The sequence below is a fragment of the Oculina patagonica genome, chromosome 4 (assembly GCF_052425735.1).
Source record: "Oculina patagonica isolate OP01 chromosome 4, crgOcupat, whole genome shotgun sequence".
In the NCBI taxonomy this organism is placed as follows: domain Eukaryota; kingdom Metazoa; phylum Cnidaria; class Anthozoa; order Scleractinia; family Oculinidae; genus Oculina; species Oculina patagonica.
In genome coordinates, this window is record NC_135761.1 from 3,589,137 (window position 1) to 3,607,207 (window position 18,071).

General features: G+C 39.2%; 2 protein-coding genes across 2 annotated transcripts in view; one reads left to right on the plus strand and one right to left on the minus strand.

Moving 5' to 3' along the window:
- Nucleotides 1-18,071, plus strand: part of LOC144651190 (5-oxoprolinase-like) — a 197,323-nt gene that overhangs the window by 49,576 nt on the left and 129,676 nt on the right. The window lies entirely within an intron of this gene.
- Nucleotides 209-18,071, minus strand: part of LOC144649162 (5-oxoprolinase-like) — a 30,019-nt gene continuing 12,156 nt past the window's right edge. Inside the window, exons 14-41 of the mRNA XM_078508619.1 lie at nt 17,975-18,062; nt 17,488-17,729; nt 16,255-16,343; nt 15,783-15,864; nt 15,450-15,543; nt 14,518-14,567; nt 13,844-13,982; nt 13,056-13,168; nt 11,969-12,032; nt 11,822-11,875; nt 11,633-11,682; nt 11,510-11,546; nt 10,677-10,787; nt 10,474-10,575; nt 10,168-10,249; nt 9,957-10,049; nt 9,741-9,850; nt 9,067-9,141; nt 8,135-8,191; nt 7,570-7,659; nt 6,478-6,612; nt 5,387-5,536; nt 4,847-4,921; nt 3,968-4,050; nt 2,999-3,162; nt 2,193-2,290; nt 962-1,140; nt 209-767 (exon numbers count right to left, since the gene is read on the minus strand). Coding sequence (XP_078364745.1) covers nt 1,033-1,140; nt 2,193-2,290; nt 2,999-3,162; nt 3,968-4,050; nt 4,847-4,921; nt 5,387-5,536; nt 6,478-6,612; nt 7,570-7,659; nt 8,135-8,191; nt 9,067-9,141; nt 9,741-9,850; nt 9,957-10,049; nt 10,168-10,249; nt 10,474-10,575; nt 10,677-10,787; nt 11,510-11,546; nt 11,633-11,682; nt 11,822-11,875; nt 11,969-12,032; nt 13,056-13,168; nt 13,844-13,982; nt 14,518-14,567; nt 15,450-15,543; nt 15,783-15,864; nt 16,255-16,343; nt 17,488-17,729; nt 17,975-18,062 — 2,635 coding nt within the window. The 3' untranslated portion in view covers nt 209-767; nt 962-1,032. The remainder of the gene's footprint in view (nt 768-961; nt 1,141-2,192; nt 2,291-2,998; nt 3,163-3,967; nt 4,051-4,846; nt 4,922-5,386; nt 5,537-6,477; nt 6,613-7,569; nt 7,660-8,134; nt 8,192-9,066; nt 9,142-9,740; nt 9,851-9,956; nt 10,050-10,167; nt 10,250-10,473; nt 10,576-10,676; nt 10,788-11,509; nt 11,547-11,632; nt 11,683-11,821; nt 11,876-11,968; nt 12,033-13,055; nt 13,169-13,843; nt 13,983-14,517; nt 14,568-15,449; nt 15,544-15,782; nt 15,865-16,254; nt 16,344-17,487; nt 17,730-17,974; nt 18,063-18,071) is intronic.

Below are 18,071 nucleotides of genomic sequence, written 5' to 3' on the forward strand. Positions count from 1 at the left end.
CTGGAGGAGGGGAGGGGAGGGAAGAGGCGAGAGCCGGGGAGGGCCAGAGGGGGGGGGAGAACGGCCAGGGGCAGGCGGAAAGGACGGGCGCCGCCGGTTAAAGGGTTAAAAAGCTTATATGCATGTTACATGTACATACATGCTTGGACTTCAGATTCAAATTTTTTATAATTTTACACTATTTACAGAAAGTACATTAATTAAAAGGAAAATAATAAAATCATTAAAATAGATACTGCATACACTCATTTTTTTGATAATTTTTATTTCGTTTTAAATCTTGTTATGCTCATTTGAACATAATTTTTATGAATTTTGCACATTACAAATGTTCATTAATAATTTGCAACATTAGATATTTCGTGGCCCACTCGTCTTTATTTCAATAGGGCGACTCCATCAGCTTTGACAATAAAAACTGTTATCAATAGAGGCCCTAGTAATAAGTAAAAATTTAAAAGTCGCTAAAAGCCTTACAGTGTATCTAAAATGGAAGTTAAAAATACTAAAATATATAGGATACTAAGATTTGAGCTAAAATTATGTTGCATATGTATAAAATCGAAAGATTAAAAACTACATATTATTTTGAAAACAGTTATAAATTTGGCAACCGGAATAATAAAAAGACTTTGGCGGCTTCTGTTCGTACTTTAGACAGATTAATAAGTCAGCCTGCTTTGTTTGTCTCATTGCCACATCAGTCTGAAGATGACTTCCGCTCAGCGGTTGTCAAAACGTCAGTCACCAACAACAGTTCATTTCAGAATAGTCCATGTTACAGTTGTCTTCCAAGTGCCAGGCCTTTGAATGGTAGAGGGTGGGGGTGCTTTTTTTTTAAATTTTTTTTTTTTTTTTTAATTATCCTTTTATCATAAAAACAACTTTTTAACACAAAAAAAGTGGGTTTTATAAAAACAAGCCTTTTTCTTTTTAGGCCAGCCCCCCACAAAAAATAAAAAATTCAGAACTACTCTCACCCGGACGATCGCACTATCCGAACTACTGATACCCCTCGGTTCAAACCGTTTATTAGGTAACATCCGATATTTCAGTACTCATTCCCAGAAGAGCAGGTCTGTTTTCACTTGCAGGGTTGCCATATCCACCGCCGCCAGGAGTCTGGATTCTAATACGGTCCTACATCACAAAGACAATAAAATGACTGTTACGAAAAATGTTTCTTGACTAGAAAATAACACACCACTGGAAACGTGTTGGCAATTTATTATCTTAACAAGAAACGGTGCTGATTTTTTTGCACAAAATTTTCAAGATATTTCGTACGCGTATGGTCAGACCTGTTATGTTTATTTAACAGCTGTGGGTCTTGTTTTGGGTTTATATAGTTTATTTTTGGAGAGTTTTATCAGACCCCCACCCCGCCTCCGTCCGCGAAAGCCCTGAAAGGGCCACTGAGCAAATGTAAAAGTACAAAAATCCAAAACTAAAGAGACACCAAAGTTTGTATCCACATCAGGCATAAGAGGTACTAAAATTAAATCTGTTTACAAATTTTCAGCCCAATAGCGTCCTACCTTTGGAAACCAGCGCCATTTGAATTTCAGAGTAATGACGGTGCGTAACATAAAATTGCGATCATGTTTGTCAAAAATTACGGATATATTTATCTCGTGATTTTTAGCCATTTGAGAAGTTAAAGTAGCAGAGAAAGTGTTCACGTAAATATTTGTTTGTCAAGTACAGATAATCAGTGGCCAAGATGGATCAATTTAGGTTTCTGGGAAACTGCTCACCTACCCCTCCCCAAACCTAACATTAACCCTTACTTATCGCTTTGGGCAAAATGTTAGGTTTGGGGAGGGGTAGGTGAGCAGTTTCCCAGAAACCTAAATTGATCCGCCAAGATGATCAAAGTAGGTTCCAGATGTTCACACTTTTTTCCGGCCGCCATATTGGTCTGTGTAACACGGAGGTACACCAATATGGCGGCTCTATACTGGGCTCGGTAAATTTGTGCAAAACGTTTCGTTTGAGATTTGAAGTTTGAGATAACGCACAGTGCTAAAACTTGGAGAAATGACTTCGTTATTTATCTCCTATAATATCCAATTTTCTTGACTTCATTTACCGAATGGTTTTTCGATTTGTATTCTTATTGCGTGACAGTGAAAGGATATATAGGAATTTAAAGGTATGTAAAGTAACAACAAATATTCGAAGTGCCTCACCCCAGCATTCACAGTGATTGTGGCTTTAGACCCAAGGTTGATTATTTCTCCATTTTTTCGTATTAGAAGATTGATTCCTAAGGACCCTGGCCTGCCTCCTATAATGTTGAAAAACATTGCCAATAACAAACTAATACTAGCAGAATGCAGAACGTTCGTCACATTTAAACCTAGTTGTATGTTGAGGGGAGCAGGGATGGCGCAGGGGTGAGAGCGCTCGCCTCCCACCAGTGTGGCCCGGGTTCGATTCCGGCCCGGTGCCATATGTGGGTTGAGTTTGTTGTTGGTTCTCGTCCTTGCTCCGAGGGTTTTTCTCAGGGTTCTCCGGTTTTCCTCCCTTCACAAAAAACTTCCAAATTTCAATTCGATCTTGGATGCGCGTACACGTACACGTCTTAACGAGCTCCTGAGGTCTTCCGTGTAACATGGGTAAATAAATTACATTTTTAAGTGCAAGTACTTGTAGTTTTGGCCAAACAAACTCAACAAATGGGAAGCAAGAAACATCGATCAGGTCATAATTCATGTGCTGCGTTAAAAAGTGCCTCCCGGAAAATTAATATGCAATTTACAATTGGTTTTTTTTAATTCTTTCTTTTTTTATGGGGGCGGGGGGGGGGGGGGGACGGTTAGGTTACAGTAACAATGACGTTGACGATGATGACTTGCAAATTCCGTATCTTTAATGTGGTTTATGAACTAAGAATGATCGGTGAGCATGGAAGTAAACATTGCCATTGCTGGTGGCCGGCTTAATTAACACTATTCATTGATGGACAACTGTCGATAGAGAAAACTGGTTTTACCTTGGAGTCCATAAGGCTGAAAGGCTGATCTTCTCTCGCATAAAACTGACAACACTTGTGTTCTTCTAAAAAGCAGCTCCCGAACCACCCCATCCCCTCCCCTGTGAAAGCCATCACCACCAGTGCCTGGTTTTAGATGAAAGCGACGAAGAATCACAGGATATCTGTAAAATAACACAAGACATGCATTGATTATTATACAAAATATCCATTATTACTGATAAGTACAAAGACATCAAGGCTACAATGACATGCTTGCTAAGCTGTAAAAAAATACTTTGATGAAAGATACATTTCATGGAACACTCCGTGCAATACCTATTTCTCGAACATCCCAATACCTTAAGGGAGCTTACTTAAAGGATTTTGCAGATTTTTGGTCTAAACTGTTTTGAATCTTTGAACATCTAAAGGACTGATATAACCTTAATTTGCGGATAGAAATCAAGCTACGGCTATAATTATCGATTTTTTTAAAGACGCGCGGAAACAACTTGAAAAGTTGCCCAGCTCCACCAGCCATCCGCAGCCAAACGTGCAGTCAGTGCCTAAGCAAAAAAATGAACATTAGGCCCACAAATGGCGGAAATCTGAAAATCCGGGCACAGCCCCAACCTAAGTCATGCCGAATTGCTTCCTCAGTTAAACACTGCACGTGTACCCCCTATTCTCGAACTCCCGATTTCTTAAACCAATTTTCATTCCGGCGTTGCCTTAAAAAGGTTCGATAAATCGGGTTTGTACTGTAATTTTTTTTTGGAAACGTTTCTATAGAAACAGACAGAACTCGTTTCCTATTAATGGAGAGAAAACACCGATATGACCTCTGCAGACACGCCAACGTGAAAAATCCACATCAGGGAGATTCCCAGTTTTCTCTAAAGGTACAATTAGCTGTTGTCTTTTGCGTCATCAAAACATTAACATTAGTTATTAGTTTGATATAATGTTGGGTAGATGCACACGCACCTTCGTTCTAAGATCTCTGGGTCTGTTATCCGTGTGTTTGTCATGTGACTGTGGACGCCACTGCGTCCCACCCATGTGGGACCCTAAACATAATAATGTGAATTTATCAAGATTGAGTATGGTGGAAGTCTGGATTACTAGTTTAACACCTCTAATCGTCTGCTGTGGGGTAACATAGTTAAAGAACTTTGCTCTTGTTACTCTTGCCTTCTTAATATATAGTTTAAATTACTATTCATTGCCCAAGAAAGTGGCGTTTGAGCATTGTAAAATCGTTCAATTTCCAAAAGAAATATTCATCCAATTTCTTCGTACGGTATCAGCATGTTTCAAGTCAAACGGCAATGAGAATTATGAAAAACATCAGATTGAGATACAGTCAATGACCTAATCAGGATGCATCCACGTACTGTGTACTGCCACCTATGTACTGACTGACTGACTGGCTTACGGACGGACAGTACTGACTGAAGGTCTAACTGACTGACAGTACTGTGTGGCTGACCAACTGTCAACGACTGATTGACTGACTGACTGACTGACAGTACTGACTGGCTTATGGACGGACAGTACTGACTGAAGGTCTAACTGACTGACTGACTGACTGACTGACTGACTGTACTGTGTGGCTGACTGACTGACTAACTAACTTAGAAGCCGGGATGGGAATATATTTGGGCTCAAGGTCGTGGCACACAGACCATCTGTGCACTAGACTGACCGAACTCAAATTTCTTGATATATGCATAGCGAATGTGGAGTTGTGTGCTTCCTAAAAGAATAGCTGACATATGAGGGAATGTACTGGGCCCACACACCTCAGCTTGCCTTGTATTTTTCTGTTGTACTGTATAAGTGGGCCAATACTTATGTACTTACTGCTCCAGCACCCCCAGCTACAGTTTCATAATAACCACAACCTTCGTCACCAAATGTGGTGTTATTCATACAGCCCTGCAACAGAGATGAAATTTCATAAACTTGGTGTATACTAAGCTGAGATGGAGCAATGTGCTCTTACTCATGGTTTTGGCAATTCTCTATTGTTTCAGCAATGTTGCCTGTCCTGGTCAAGTGAAAACCCTTACAAGATCTTTCATTATCTTAATGGATCTTTAACAGAACTTCGAAGACCTGCTAAAGATCTTGATCCCTAGAGAATCTTTGATCCTTAAACAATGATCTTTATAGATGAATAACATGATGAGATCTTACTAAGATCTTAAACAGAATTTCAAAGATTGTTGAAAGATGCTTGAGGTACATTGTTAAGATGTTTAAAAAACTTATGCTCAACTTGATCTTTAACAATCCTCGAGAAGATTTTTGAAGACCCTTGAAAGATTTTCACCAGGGTGACCGCCTGACAGTGAATATTAACTGAGTCTAAACTTATCAAAACAGACAAGCTATGAGCACCTGTGAGGCAGCACAGACACCAAAAGCCTTTAGAACAACATCTACAATCCTTTGCGTGGTCAGGACACTCCCGCCAACAACTGCTGCAGATGGCGATGGATCCAACAGACATCCGTGAGGAATATGAAGTTTTACTGGCACCAGACAACCCTGTGAGGATGTGAAACATGGCACCTCAACAACTGGACTTCACATTTAATAAAAAACAGCTCTATTAAGCTTCCTCTCTAATTTGAGCACACCCCCCCCTAGAAGTTCAATTTTTAACAAGGGCCCCTCCCCTGCTTCTCTCCCTATTAATCCCCTTCTTTTTTTGCCCCTCCCCGTCTAAAAGTTCAATTTTTAACAAGGCCCCCTCTGGACACTGCTACACTCTCTATTAAGCTCCTCCTTCCGTATATGGTAAATCATGACAATTTATGAACATTAACAACAAGGAAACAAGGCCACTTTACGATTTTAATCCACCACGTTTACTTATAAATTCTTTTTTGTGAAAATGTGTTTCCAAACCACACTAAAACATTAAAAAGTCAACTATATTCTTTTACATGTACCCTTGCTAATATATGATTTGAAATAAGCTCCATGTCTTTAGTAAGCCTCCCTCTCCATTGAGCCTTTCCCCTCAAAAAGTAAATGCTTAATGAATTTAATAAGCCCCCAGAGGGCTGTGAAAAAACTTTTACAGTAAACTGCTAACAGAAAATAGAAAGGCTGACCGTACGGTTTGGATTAAACTGTTATAATTTCCAATATTTCGTCAGGCACGGCCTGACTTCTTCAGGGAATGAATAATTCGAAGAAAAAAGGTTACCATTTAAACAATCAAGACAAAAGATTATAAGATTGTTATTCAAAAATAACCATTTAAATAAAACCAACGATAGACAAACGAATATTAACTTACAAGATAAGGTATAACTATAAACAATGATACACTAAATACATTGTATATCATATTACATTTTTTCAAGTTTGTTTATGCCATTAGGTTCAAGGGTTTGACGCCTTTTGACGAGATACGAAAGGAGATATAAGGTATTGTCCGCTGGCCCTTTCTTTAAGTTAAAAGTGTCCACTCACTGTACCTGATTGAGTGGAATATCATACTTGACCATGCTCCGCAGGCAGTAGATAAGAGCAGACAGAGCCACTGCTCGGGGAGCATTACAGTTTCCATAAGACTCATAACCTGTTCCATTAAAATCAAATACTGCACTACCCTGCAAACACAAACACGAACTAATGAGCATATTATGGCATAAAAAAAGGATCAAACCACAATGTGTGGGTCCTGGAAATTATCATACCCCTTGTGATCTCAAGGACGTTCTTGGGAATTCCAAGAGTAGGGGGCGGGGCGCTTCAAAAGCCATAGTTTTTTAAGGGAGGTACGAAGCTGACCTGGAAGTTTCACGGAGTCGGAGGGGGAGTAACACGAGAAAACCTTCCCTGGGTGGGGCTTGGACACAGTGAAACCCAATTTCTCCGACCCTCGGTTTCTCGAAACTCCCGATTTCTCAATCTAATTTTCGTTTCCCCTGGAGGTTCCAGAAATAGGGATTTTACTGTACAATCCTTCTCCCGTGAACCTGTGGTGACAAATGCCGCTGCAAACATCATTTTGCCCATTTTCGTCAAGAACTCAATAAGCTCGCATACTGGGTGAAAGGCGATAACACTGCTTTATAAAAAAATGTAATGTTTTTTACCCACGTAACACAGAAGAGCTTAGAACACGTTAGAACGTGTACGTGCATCGAAGATCAAATTGGAATTTGGAGTGTTGGCTTTTGTGGAGGGAGGAAGACCGTAGAACCCGGAGAAAAGCCTCGGGGCAAGGACGAGAACCAACAACAAACATAACCCACATATGACAGCAAACCGGAATCGAAACCGGGCCACATTGGTGGGAGGCGAGCGCTCTCACCACTGCGCCACCTCTGCTCCCCCTGCTTTAAACAAACTGATTCAGCAACATAATGGTCACTTCATTCAGTTCATTGTTGTCAATTTTTGAAAAGTGTTGAATTGCAACAATAAAAAAATGACAAGAGAGAGATGGTTTATCATTCTATCAGAGCCTCAGGACAATCATCCATCTCCTGGCTGGGTGTCTTTTACCATGCAAGGCACCTTTTACTCTCCAAATCATTAAAAGGCATACAAAGGTGATTTACCTTGTCTTCATCAATGGAGACTGTGAGGCTGATTGGTGTGCCATCATCCATATGGTCTAATGCTCTTAGTACTGACTTTCCTGTTCGTTCCTGTGGGATTATCAGAGAAGGGGTGTAAAACGTCCTACGTAACATAACATAAGTTATGATGAGAAACTTTCCACTTCGTAAAAAACGATCATCATTATGAGGTAAAAAACCAACAATATTGTCATCTGATTAGCTCAACAGTGTTTTTATAGAACCCAACTGCAGAAAAGCAGTTTGTACAATAAGTACATATAAATGAATACACAGTTATTTACAGAATAAAAAAATGGTATTACCTGCAATAGAAGACAAATTTGCCTTTCCCTCCCAACGTTGGCTTGCAAATTTTCACAAACAGAATTTCAATAAAAAAATATTGCTCAAGGGAAAGGGCCACAGCAAGGATAATATGCTTGGTGTATGAAGTGTCCCAACTAATTGTGACCCAGGTTATCGTTATAAAACTTTAGAACGTTTGAAGGGCCTAAAGACACATTTTTCTACCAATAAAAGTATGGGCTGACAGCATGCATACCTTTATTTTGTGGGCAATTTCTGTAAGCATTTCCCTGACGGCCAACTCTGCGTTTTGCTGGAAGACGTAATTTAAATATGTTATCACCTGCTTCACATAATGCTGTCATGCAGTTTTGCACTCACCTCTTGAGGGCTACAAGATACAGTCGAACATTTAACATACGGACACCAAAGGGTTAGGGAAAAGTGTCTGTATTACGGAGGTGTCGTCATTATAGAGGTAGAGTTTATATGATTTTTTGTCTCTTTACGACCAAGTGAACTGTCCTTGGGAGGCGCGGTGGCGGTGCGCGCCGACCAGTCGAACGGCCCGGCGAGGCGGCCGGGGCGCGGTGCGGGCAGACACACCACACAGTGCCCCCCACCCGGTGGGACCGCGCGGGGGCCCGCGGGACAGCTCCCTCCAGGGGGGGCCCCAGCGCGCACGGAGGGCCCGCGGAGCCCATGGCCGACACAGACTTTACCTTACCGAACTGTCCTTAAAGGGGCTATCTCACGCAATTTTAGGCAATTTGGGCACCGACCAACTGTTCATAGAGTTAACTGAAATATCACAATAAAGGCTTTCAACTGTAGAAAAACTCAAAAGAAACACAGAAAGGCCAAAAGGGGCATGGATGGGCAAAATTTGAGAAGATTAAAACGCATTGCGTTCGGGTAAACTTGAAAAATGTCGGCCCGACCTTTTGCAAGTTTATCTCAATTTGTATGAAAGTGTCATATACAATCTATTAAAATCATCCTTGTTTGTGAGGTGGCCGTGATTTTGCAAATAAAAGACTTTTGCTCTACCAATTTAAAGTTCAGAGCGCTTAATTAACGAAAATAAATAGAATGACCTAAAATACCGTGACCTAGCCCCTTTAATGGGAAGATGTCCGTGTTATAGAGGTGTCCGTATGGAGAGGTTCGACTGTAACTCTTTTGTACCTGAATGTATTCCATGTAAGCCTGCACAACAGGGAAACTGTACTCGTCAATCAACGCATTTATGAGCTTGATTCCCTGAATAATTAAAAACACAAAATGACCAAACCACAAGTTAGAGGTTTAAACCATGCCTTCTCTACTAGTCAGAGTAAATTACATAACTACAATTTATCACAGTCAAACGTAATTATAAATTCAATAATTATATATGGCTCATGCTTGTGAGCGCACACAAGGTGCAGGTGACCCAAGGAAGTCTCAATGGATGCGAAGTCTGTTTCTGAACCTAGTGTCTCTTAGGCTCTCATTTTTGTAGCAACAAGGATTTGACTTATTGCGCCTACCACTACATGGGATATTTAACACCTATCCTGCGAAATTGCATGCAACATGTCCTGATACTTTAGCAGACGAGGCCATCGGGCGAGTGAGCTAAAAACAGACGACAATCTGCACGACTGAACCAGAATAATTGCCTCATTATTCGACAAATTGTCAACGAAAAATTTTTTTTACAGCTGGATAAACTATTATGCAGCACTTTGCAAGACTTTGCAACGCAAAACATGGCAAACTATGTTTATTGTAGGATACATGACAGATATCAAGGACGTCCTGGCGATAATATCATTGCATATTTGCAGGTTAAATCCTCATGTCAGTTTCACACTTACCTTATGATTAGCAGCCACCTGGGCCTTGAGATCGGAGATGTTGTCCTGAACATTACGACTTCCACTACAACCAGGATACTTAGCAGGTTCCAGGAGCTTTTCTCTTAAAGCTTATAAATAACAAATAAATCATAACGAGGAAATCATAATTGTCAACAATTTTTTTCAGCAAATGTAGATAACTCATTCACATATTCAATAATCATGGGACATTACCTTCTTCCTGGAAGATTCCATTATCAACCAGTTTAAAGGACATAAAGACAGCTCCCTCATCAAAGATGCTATGTGAATTTGGTGGCATTGAACCTGGTGCATAAAATAAATCCTGTATTAATTATTTATGTAACTGGACCCGACACAAATGGACAATCTCAGACTGTGGCGAATTCAATTCATTTTATGATTGTATTATTAAGACGATTACCAGGTGCTATTCCTCCAACATCTGCATGATGACCTCGACTTGCCACAAAGAAGACAGGTTTGGGTTGGCCAGGATAAAAGACCTTCAATAAAATTATTAATCAGTAATTATTACAGTTGTGTATCTCTAATTATAAATTTTATTAACTTTTATGGCATCTGTTTCTTAAATATTGACTATGACCTGATCACATCCTATATTCTTGGAACCTGTACGACTGATTATGTATTGATAGCACGAGTAGAATGCTGCAACCACTTTAGGAACTGAAGGGTTAGGTAAAAGGACTCAACGTAGATAACTTACCGGGGTAATGACTGTCAGATCAGGAAGATGTGTCCCTCCAGCACTAGGGTGATTACTAAGTATGACATCACCTTCTTTGAAGCTGTCACCTATCTTTTCAATCTACAAATAAAATTCTTAAAGATAACTTTAAATTCATGGTAAAGTATTAAAGTAAAAGTGAAGACGAATTGTTGCATGAGACAAACACGCTGGTGATATACCTGATATTTCACTGTTTCTTGCATTGATCCAAGATGCATTGGCACATGTGGGCCATTAGCAACAAGGCTACCAGTAGGGCCGAACATGGCACAGGAGAAATCAAGCCTTTCCTGTAAATGAGACACAGATATGCAAGAATGGCATCTTAATGAAAGAATAATAGATTATCATAACTGCCTCTAAGGCAACAGAAGACAAAAGAAGGGAGCTGAAAGCTCATTTTTGTGTAGACTACAGCAAACTTAACAATGAAGGATGATGCTTTCCCACTTGGTTTTTGTAATGTGCCAAGCACCTTTCAGAGACTCGAAGAATGTCTGTGAGAAGCAGTGCTTTTGCGTGTTAGATGTGACCCGACTGACAATCCTTCCAAGTTGCAAATTCGCTGACTGAAGAATATTTCACCAAGGCCATTGTTTTCAATTGTGTTAAGTGGATGCAAGTACAAGACAAACCAAGAAACACCAAATTCCAATTCGATCTTGGATGCACGTACACGTCTTTACGAGCTCCCGAGCTCTTCTGTGCCACGTGGGTAAATAAATTACAAGAACAGCACATAAAGGGTTTGTAATAAAACACCTATCAGTGGATCTTCTGTGAAATTCAACGTATCAGCCAAAATCTTCAGAAGTATATTTCATGAGGTGTCAGAATGTTTAACATGTCGGCCTTGAGAGACTTATCCTTATTTATAGAATAAGTAAGCAATCCTACCAATGGATTAATACAACGCTAAATACCAGTGTATCAATACTTGTACATTTCAAATGATTTACCAGGAAAATTATCTTCCAGTAAGCAAGTTAAAAGTAAAGTGCTATGCGTATACCTTGATGTTTGTAGAGATTGATGTCCTTTGAAGAACTCTATGGAAGGAAAAACGTTTTTAGCAAAGACTGTTTATTGTTCATCGACCTACCAATCAAAGCAATTACTATGTATTAAGGATTACCTTCCCATTTGGTCAGTTATGCTCATGAAGCGATGAGAAAATATGGAAAGCTGCAGATTTAAGAACAGAATCGATGATGCTCACATTAGAAAAGGTAAAACATTATTACCATTCAAACATATGGGCAAGTTTTGGGTTACAAAAGAAGGCAAACTAAATTGTGTCAATCCAAGTATGCTTCACACTCACTTGAATGGCGTCTAGATCTGTGGAAACTTGTCTTTTACCTTTGTTCTTTCCAATCTGAAAGACATTTATAACCCTTTTAAAAGAAGATGTTTAAAGAAAAGATGTTACTGAATATTAAAAGTATAGAATAACTGATAACCAACTTACTTCGATCCTGATATCTCCAGATGTTGTCATATATGCCGTACACTGTGGCTCCACAATGATAGTACTGTGAAAACAGTCGATATTATTAAAACATGAGTACAGGGCCGTACTTAGAGTTTTTGGCTGCTGGGGCACGTTTTCCTGGCGGGGGCAACTGGGGTTTTTTAGTTTAGCTTTCTTTTTTTCCTTTAGTATTCTTAGTTTTTTAGCTTTCCCTCCCCCCCCCCCCCCTAGACACGGCCCTGCGGTATTATGCCTCAAACAAATTGGAACAGAATACGAAGTTACATTGGTAAACTTTGTATTCAAACAACAAATAACTTATATTTTTAAACAATAAGAGAAGAGATCTAGGAAATTGATTGCTGTTATTAGCGCCGTTTAGATCTGACTACGAGTACGAAATCGAGTACAAGTACGACTTTGGAATTTTGCAAAATTGTATCCCCCAAACTTTACCTCTTTCCCGTTGCTGACCAACAAATGAATTTATGTTAGAGATAAGATTGGTCATCATCATCATCATCATCATCGTAAACTTTATTTAATCTCGAATTTCAGAGTAGCTTGACAAGCTAATATTTCCGAGAACAATATATTTGATAACGAAAAATTAAAAATAGAAATTGCTATTTACATATTTACAATTTGACTTAAATTAACTAATTATAAAATTGCCATTTACACGTTTAATGAACTGTCTTTGCTGATGTGCTTTTTGAAGTCTGAGAAGTTACATAAATCTTTTAAAATTGGATAGAGAATTCCATTCTTTTGTTGCCAGATAAGTAAAGGATTGGAGACCAAAAGTTGTAGTTTTCGGCTTGGGTATTCCAGTATATAGTTTCCACGCAGCTTGTATGAAGTAGTACGGAACGAGAACATGTTTCTCATATAGGCCGGATAGCTATTGAAAAATAGACTTTTGTACAAGATAGCAAGGGATTTACAGATGCGTTGATCATGAAGTAATTATATAATGCTCACAAATTTGGTTTGAAATGCGCATTCGTACTCAATCTCGTACTCGTTGTCCAATCTAAAGGTCGATATTGTGTATCACGAGTATCATAAGACGTAATAGTACCTGTTTTGATCAATGATAATAGCAGGCCCCTCTATCACATGCCCTGCAGCTAAATCATCCAGCAAATACACTCTGGTATCAAGATAGCCACCATCAAAGAAACACTTTGTTATCTGAATTCAAAAAGGAAATAGCAGATAAGATAAAACTTGATAAAGATGAATGTTCATTTTGTGATGAGCGTGGGACAAAGAGAGAAAATTCCGAGTCCATGACTAATTCAAACACATGACCTTTCAGATCTCGGGTACGCGCTTAAACTTCTTATACCCATTAACGAATACCTCTAAAAACATAGGATGGTAATAACCTCACTTAACTCACGTAACTTGACTCCTGTCGACATGTTTACTGGCCTGCAGTTCCTTTGAAATCTAGCATTATGTCTTAAGCTCATTTTCCTTTGCAGTTTCATTAAAAGTACACCTGACGTGTACCATATCTTCAAATTTGGTTCTACTGAATTGTATATGTTCAACATAATGATCCCTAAAATGTTTTAAGGCTATATGTACAAAAAATTAAAAGGTGGTATGAAAAACCAAACGTTTTCGACTGAGGTGAAATTCTAGGTGAAATTTGTTTTCGACTGAATTGTATGTATGTTTTAGTTTTTGTTTGAGAAGCTGGCATATAAAATGTATAAGAAAGTTTTTTCCTGTCTGGCAAAGATGATTTCGATATCTTAAATTGATCTCCCTGCTATTTTTTTGTTAGTAATATCATCTAAGCTAGTGCCCTCGTAATAAATAAGAGAGATTGGTGAAACAAATATCTTAAAGGCGTACCTTTATAATTGGGGGTGAAGCGCTTGAATGGGTTGCATTGTGAATGACTGATGTTCTGGAATGTCCACACCCTCGTACCCTGATGTCATCAACCATAATGTCCCGATTGGGAATGGTGAAGCCAAACTCTTGCAGGTACCTTCAGTTAACAGATAAAAACAAAATTGAGCACAAGTGACAAAAAAAAAATACAATTAATAAAAACTCAGCTTAGTAGCAATTATCCAGTGATTGGGGGAAGGTTGCTCTGAGTTGGGTGCATTTACTAGTGCATTAACTAGTGCCAACCCTAGTCTATAGCTTAAACTGCAAACTGCTAGTCCCTCTGAAAATGATGATAGACCATCACAGATTACCCCAAGCATTTTGTTGAATAGTCCTTACAATTTATTATAACCAAATATGTACACCTGTATAGAAATTTGCATTGGGTTTGGCCTAAGGAGCAAATTGTCAGGTCGCGGATAAACATAAAGTGTTAGGCCACTGTACTTTCTCAAGTCAGAAATGCAGGTGCACAGAGCAGAAGAAGTAAGCCCAATAGCATCACATCGTTATTAGATCCATTTTTGGATCACTTATTAGTTAACTGTTTTCAGAGTCGCCATGAATGTTTAAAAGCAGACAAAGGAACACAAGAAGCAAGTGATGTTAATAAAAACTTCAAGAATCACCTGTCCATAAACACTTTTCCAAAGTCACCAAACGAAGAACTCTCCTCTGACTGTTAAGATGTCAAACAACGAAATCAGTGAATAGGACGAGAGAAATACTAATTTAATTCCTAAGAGTTCAGTAGGGCAAAAAACAACATCCTAGAAATGACAAGAGCTAAAAGGGCTTTGGATAATTGTGTAAACACTTTCAAGATTAAGGGACTTGGCTATGTTACAAAAAGACAAACTAAGCTGGTTGGTCAATGATGATGAATGGTGCAAATAAAGAAAGATTTCTAGCCCAAAGGTAAATGACAAAAAGGAGTATTCAAAGCAAGTTTACTTGTCTTGCACTGTGTTTCGAAATGTTCGAGTCAATAGCCACCTTAAAAGTCCCCCGGAAAAAATGAAGAGACACAACCACAAATGGTTCGCAAAATGTGTCTCCAAAAAATCGCACTCAACCTTGAATACTTTTAACCAATCCTATATTATTTCCCACCGAACAAAAATTCAAGGAGTTCATTATTTTCAGCACTTTAAGCAAACATTCTTCTTTTAAGGGCTCTAGTGCCCTGAAACTAAAATAAATCCAGGTCCAAGGACCAAGGAGAGCAGAACCCTGAGACAAAAAGATTCAGGTCTCACGGGAAGATACTGTGGATGTGGTAAGGTAAGGTAAGGTAAGGTAAGTGCAGGGTGGAGACAGTGGGGAGGGCCCCAAAGGAGAGAACGAAATGAATCGTTTAGGTGTGAATGGGCTACGTAGGATACCTTTTAAAGGTATAAATATTAGCAACATTATAATTGTGGTGTAAAAATACAAACATGATCATCAAACATGCTGACACCAACATTAACTGAAGCTATTGTGTTATTAATAAATATTAAAAAAAAATTAACTGAAGCTATCAACTAAAGACAAATGATTACATTCATTTTGGAATTACCTTTTCTGTTTGGCCAGGAGATACATTGCATATCAAAGCACAGTCCGTTCCATCATATCTCATGTGCAGAAATATTTGAGTGGATATTTGGGATCTGAAAGACCACAGATTCACAATGATGGATATCACTTTCATATTAAAATGTATTAAAAATCTCAGTAAAGACAAACTGTAAAACATACGGCATCAGAGCCCCAAAGGAAATAGTAACTACACTGGAGCAGATTCTGAGACGTTTTCTAATTCTGTCACTTTTATTCTTTGCTATATGTACCTTGTTTGATAGACTTTTAATGGTTCTCGCACTGACCAATAAAATGAACTGAGACTTACTCATCAAACCCTTGCGTTTTGAGCTCATCTGTGCATTGTTGAGTCAGCAAGCCAATTCTTTCCTCTAGGTACTTGTAAGAATCTAGGATTACAGACATTGTTAAGCAAAAAAATGTGTAGCAGTCAAAACACTGCCAAAGCAACAAGCTGTAATATATTACAGATTACCATTTAACATTTGGTATACATTCAATAACATCTGTAGAAAGCAGCTATGAATTCTTTCGTTACTGAATAACATCTACATCCCTGTTATTTTTTTTTTACCACGGGTAGCTTTACAAACACCAAATGCCAGCATGATTTCAGGTCAAAATAATTTCAAACTAGTTTTATTGTGTTTTTCTTTGTTCAAGACTTTATTTCTGTAATTCTTAAACAAAGAAAACTACAAATTAAACTTTCCAAATTATTCTGACCTGAAATACATTTTAAACTACAACATAGCAATGTAATAAAATACCACTGGCACCTTTGTTATATATACAGGAACATGGCTCTTGAGCTTCATGCACAACGTCAGCCAGAGCCAATCCAAAGGCAGAAAGGATTCCTAAATAGCTACCAAAGAATAACAAGTTTGATTTTCTTGCCACGTGTAAAAATGGCGAAAATGGGGGTTAAAGGGTAGTGATGGGTCTTACAGGGTTCGTACTCTTTTGAGCATTTAAATTTCCATGTCTTTCCATCTTCTTTTCCATCTTTTTTCATGTTTTCTTCTCCTTTTTTTTCCCTTTTTTTTTGGAATTTTTCAAATTTTTTTTTTTTTGGGGTTTTTTTTTCCCTTTCTTTTCAAAAAAAATATTCTTCTTTTTTTTTTTTCCATATTTTTTCTTTTTTCCCTTCCCCAACTTTTATTTCCTTCTTTTTCCCCCCCTATAAAATAATTTAAAATTTCCTTTTTCCCTTTTTCCACCCCTACACCCCCTTAGAAGAATGCCCTGGGGCCATCAGGTCAGTAGCGTAGCAATTCTCTCATAAGCTTGAATATCTACTGGTCCTCTAATGTAGTAGTTTCTATTGTTTTGGGGGCTGCAGGTGTAGAGGCATTGTTCCTGTTGTTTGTTCTACTGGGCTTTCCAAGGGTTGTGAGCCATTCATGTGAGATCTTGCGAGTGCTGCAACCCAATCCCACCAGGTGCACCTCATAAGTTCCCAGGAATATCAACCAGGTTATTGGTTCACATGCTGCCTCGTCCCCAGGTGCCGGTCGGCCGGACGGCAAAGGCGGTAAGGCGGGAAAACAGGGAGCGCGGGGGTTGATGGTTAGGGAGCGAGCCGCTTTCCCGTCAGCATCAGGCCCAGAACGCCAAGTGAACCGTGCACGTCAGTCCCACAACGCCAAGTGAACCGTGCACGACCAAGGACGCGGACGCCTGGGGACGAGGCAGGTTCACATGTGGCACGTCCTGGAGATAGCCCCTGGAAATTAAGTTTCACTGTGGCCAAGTGACAGTGACAAAAAGCGAGTCTCCAGCGCCTTCAAATAACTTAAGATAAAGTGGCTACGGGAAGGATTTACCCTGCCAGAAAAACCCTGGCCTTCCAGGTCTGGGGTTAGGCACGAGGCCAATCCTCGCATCTTATAAAAATTGGCACGAGTATGGAAACTGGGAATAAGAAGTCGAGTAGGTCAAGAAAACCAAGAAAACCAGATAGGAAGCGTGCCACTTAAGCTACAACTGCAAACTATGTGATCAATTACCGATGGATAAACACTGTTGACATTCCTAATGACTGTGCAATAGAACATGCATGCTGACCACCTGCTCCACCAAAACATGCCAGAACATGACGAGCAGTGTTATGTCCTCTGGCCTGCGTCAAAGCTCTTATAGGTCGGCACATGGTCTCATTAGCAACCGTAATAAAACCCATGGCCACCTCTTCCACACGCAATGGGTCCTTTCTGCTGCCATCACTTTGAGTGAGCAAAAATTCATTTATCTTAAAACGAATGAAAAAATAAATTTATTAAAAAACAGTTGGTGTTGATAGTGAAATGTCAACCAAAAAAACCTTACAAAACGCCCGAAAATACGCTATGGGCATTTTTCAAAGCCTGGCCATTTGTGACCACTTGGCACGTACAAATCTTCAAAATTTGTTTGATTTAAAAATCTCAATACTTGCGAAAGTTGCCATAAACAAAAGACAGATGAGAACTAAAATGCCATAATCTCGGGTTTAACCTCTTTTGTAAGTTTCTGAAAAGCCTCTAATGTCCCTTGCTTGTCCAGTGGAAGATTCTCGCTTTGTCCAAAAATCTTGGGGAAAAATCTGAAAAAT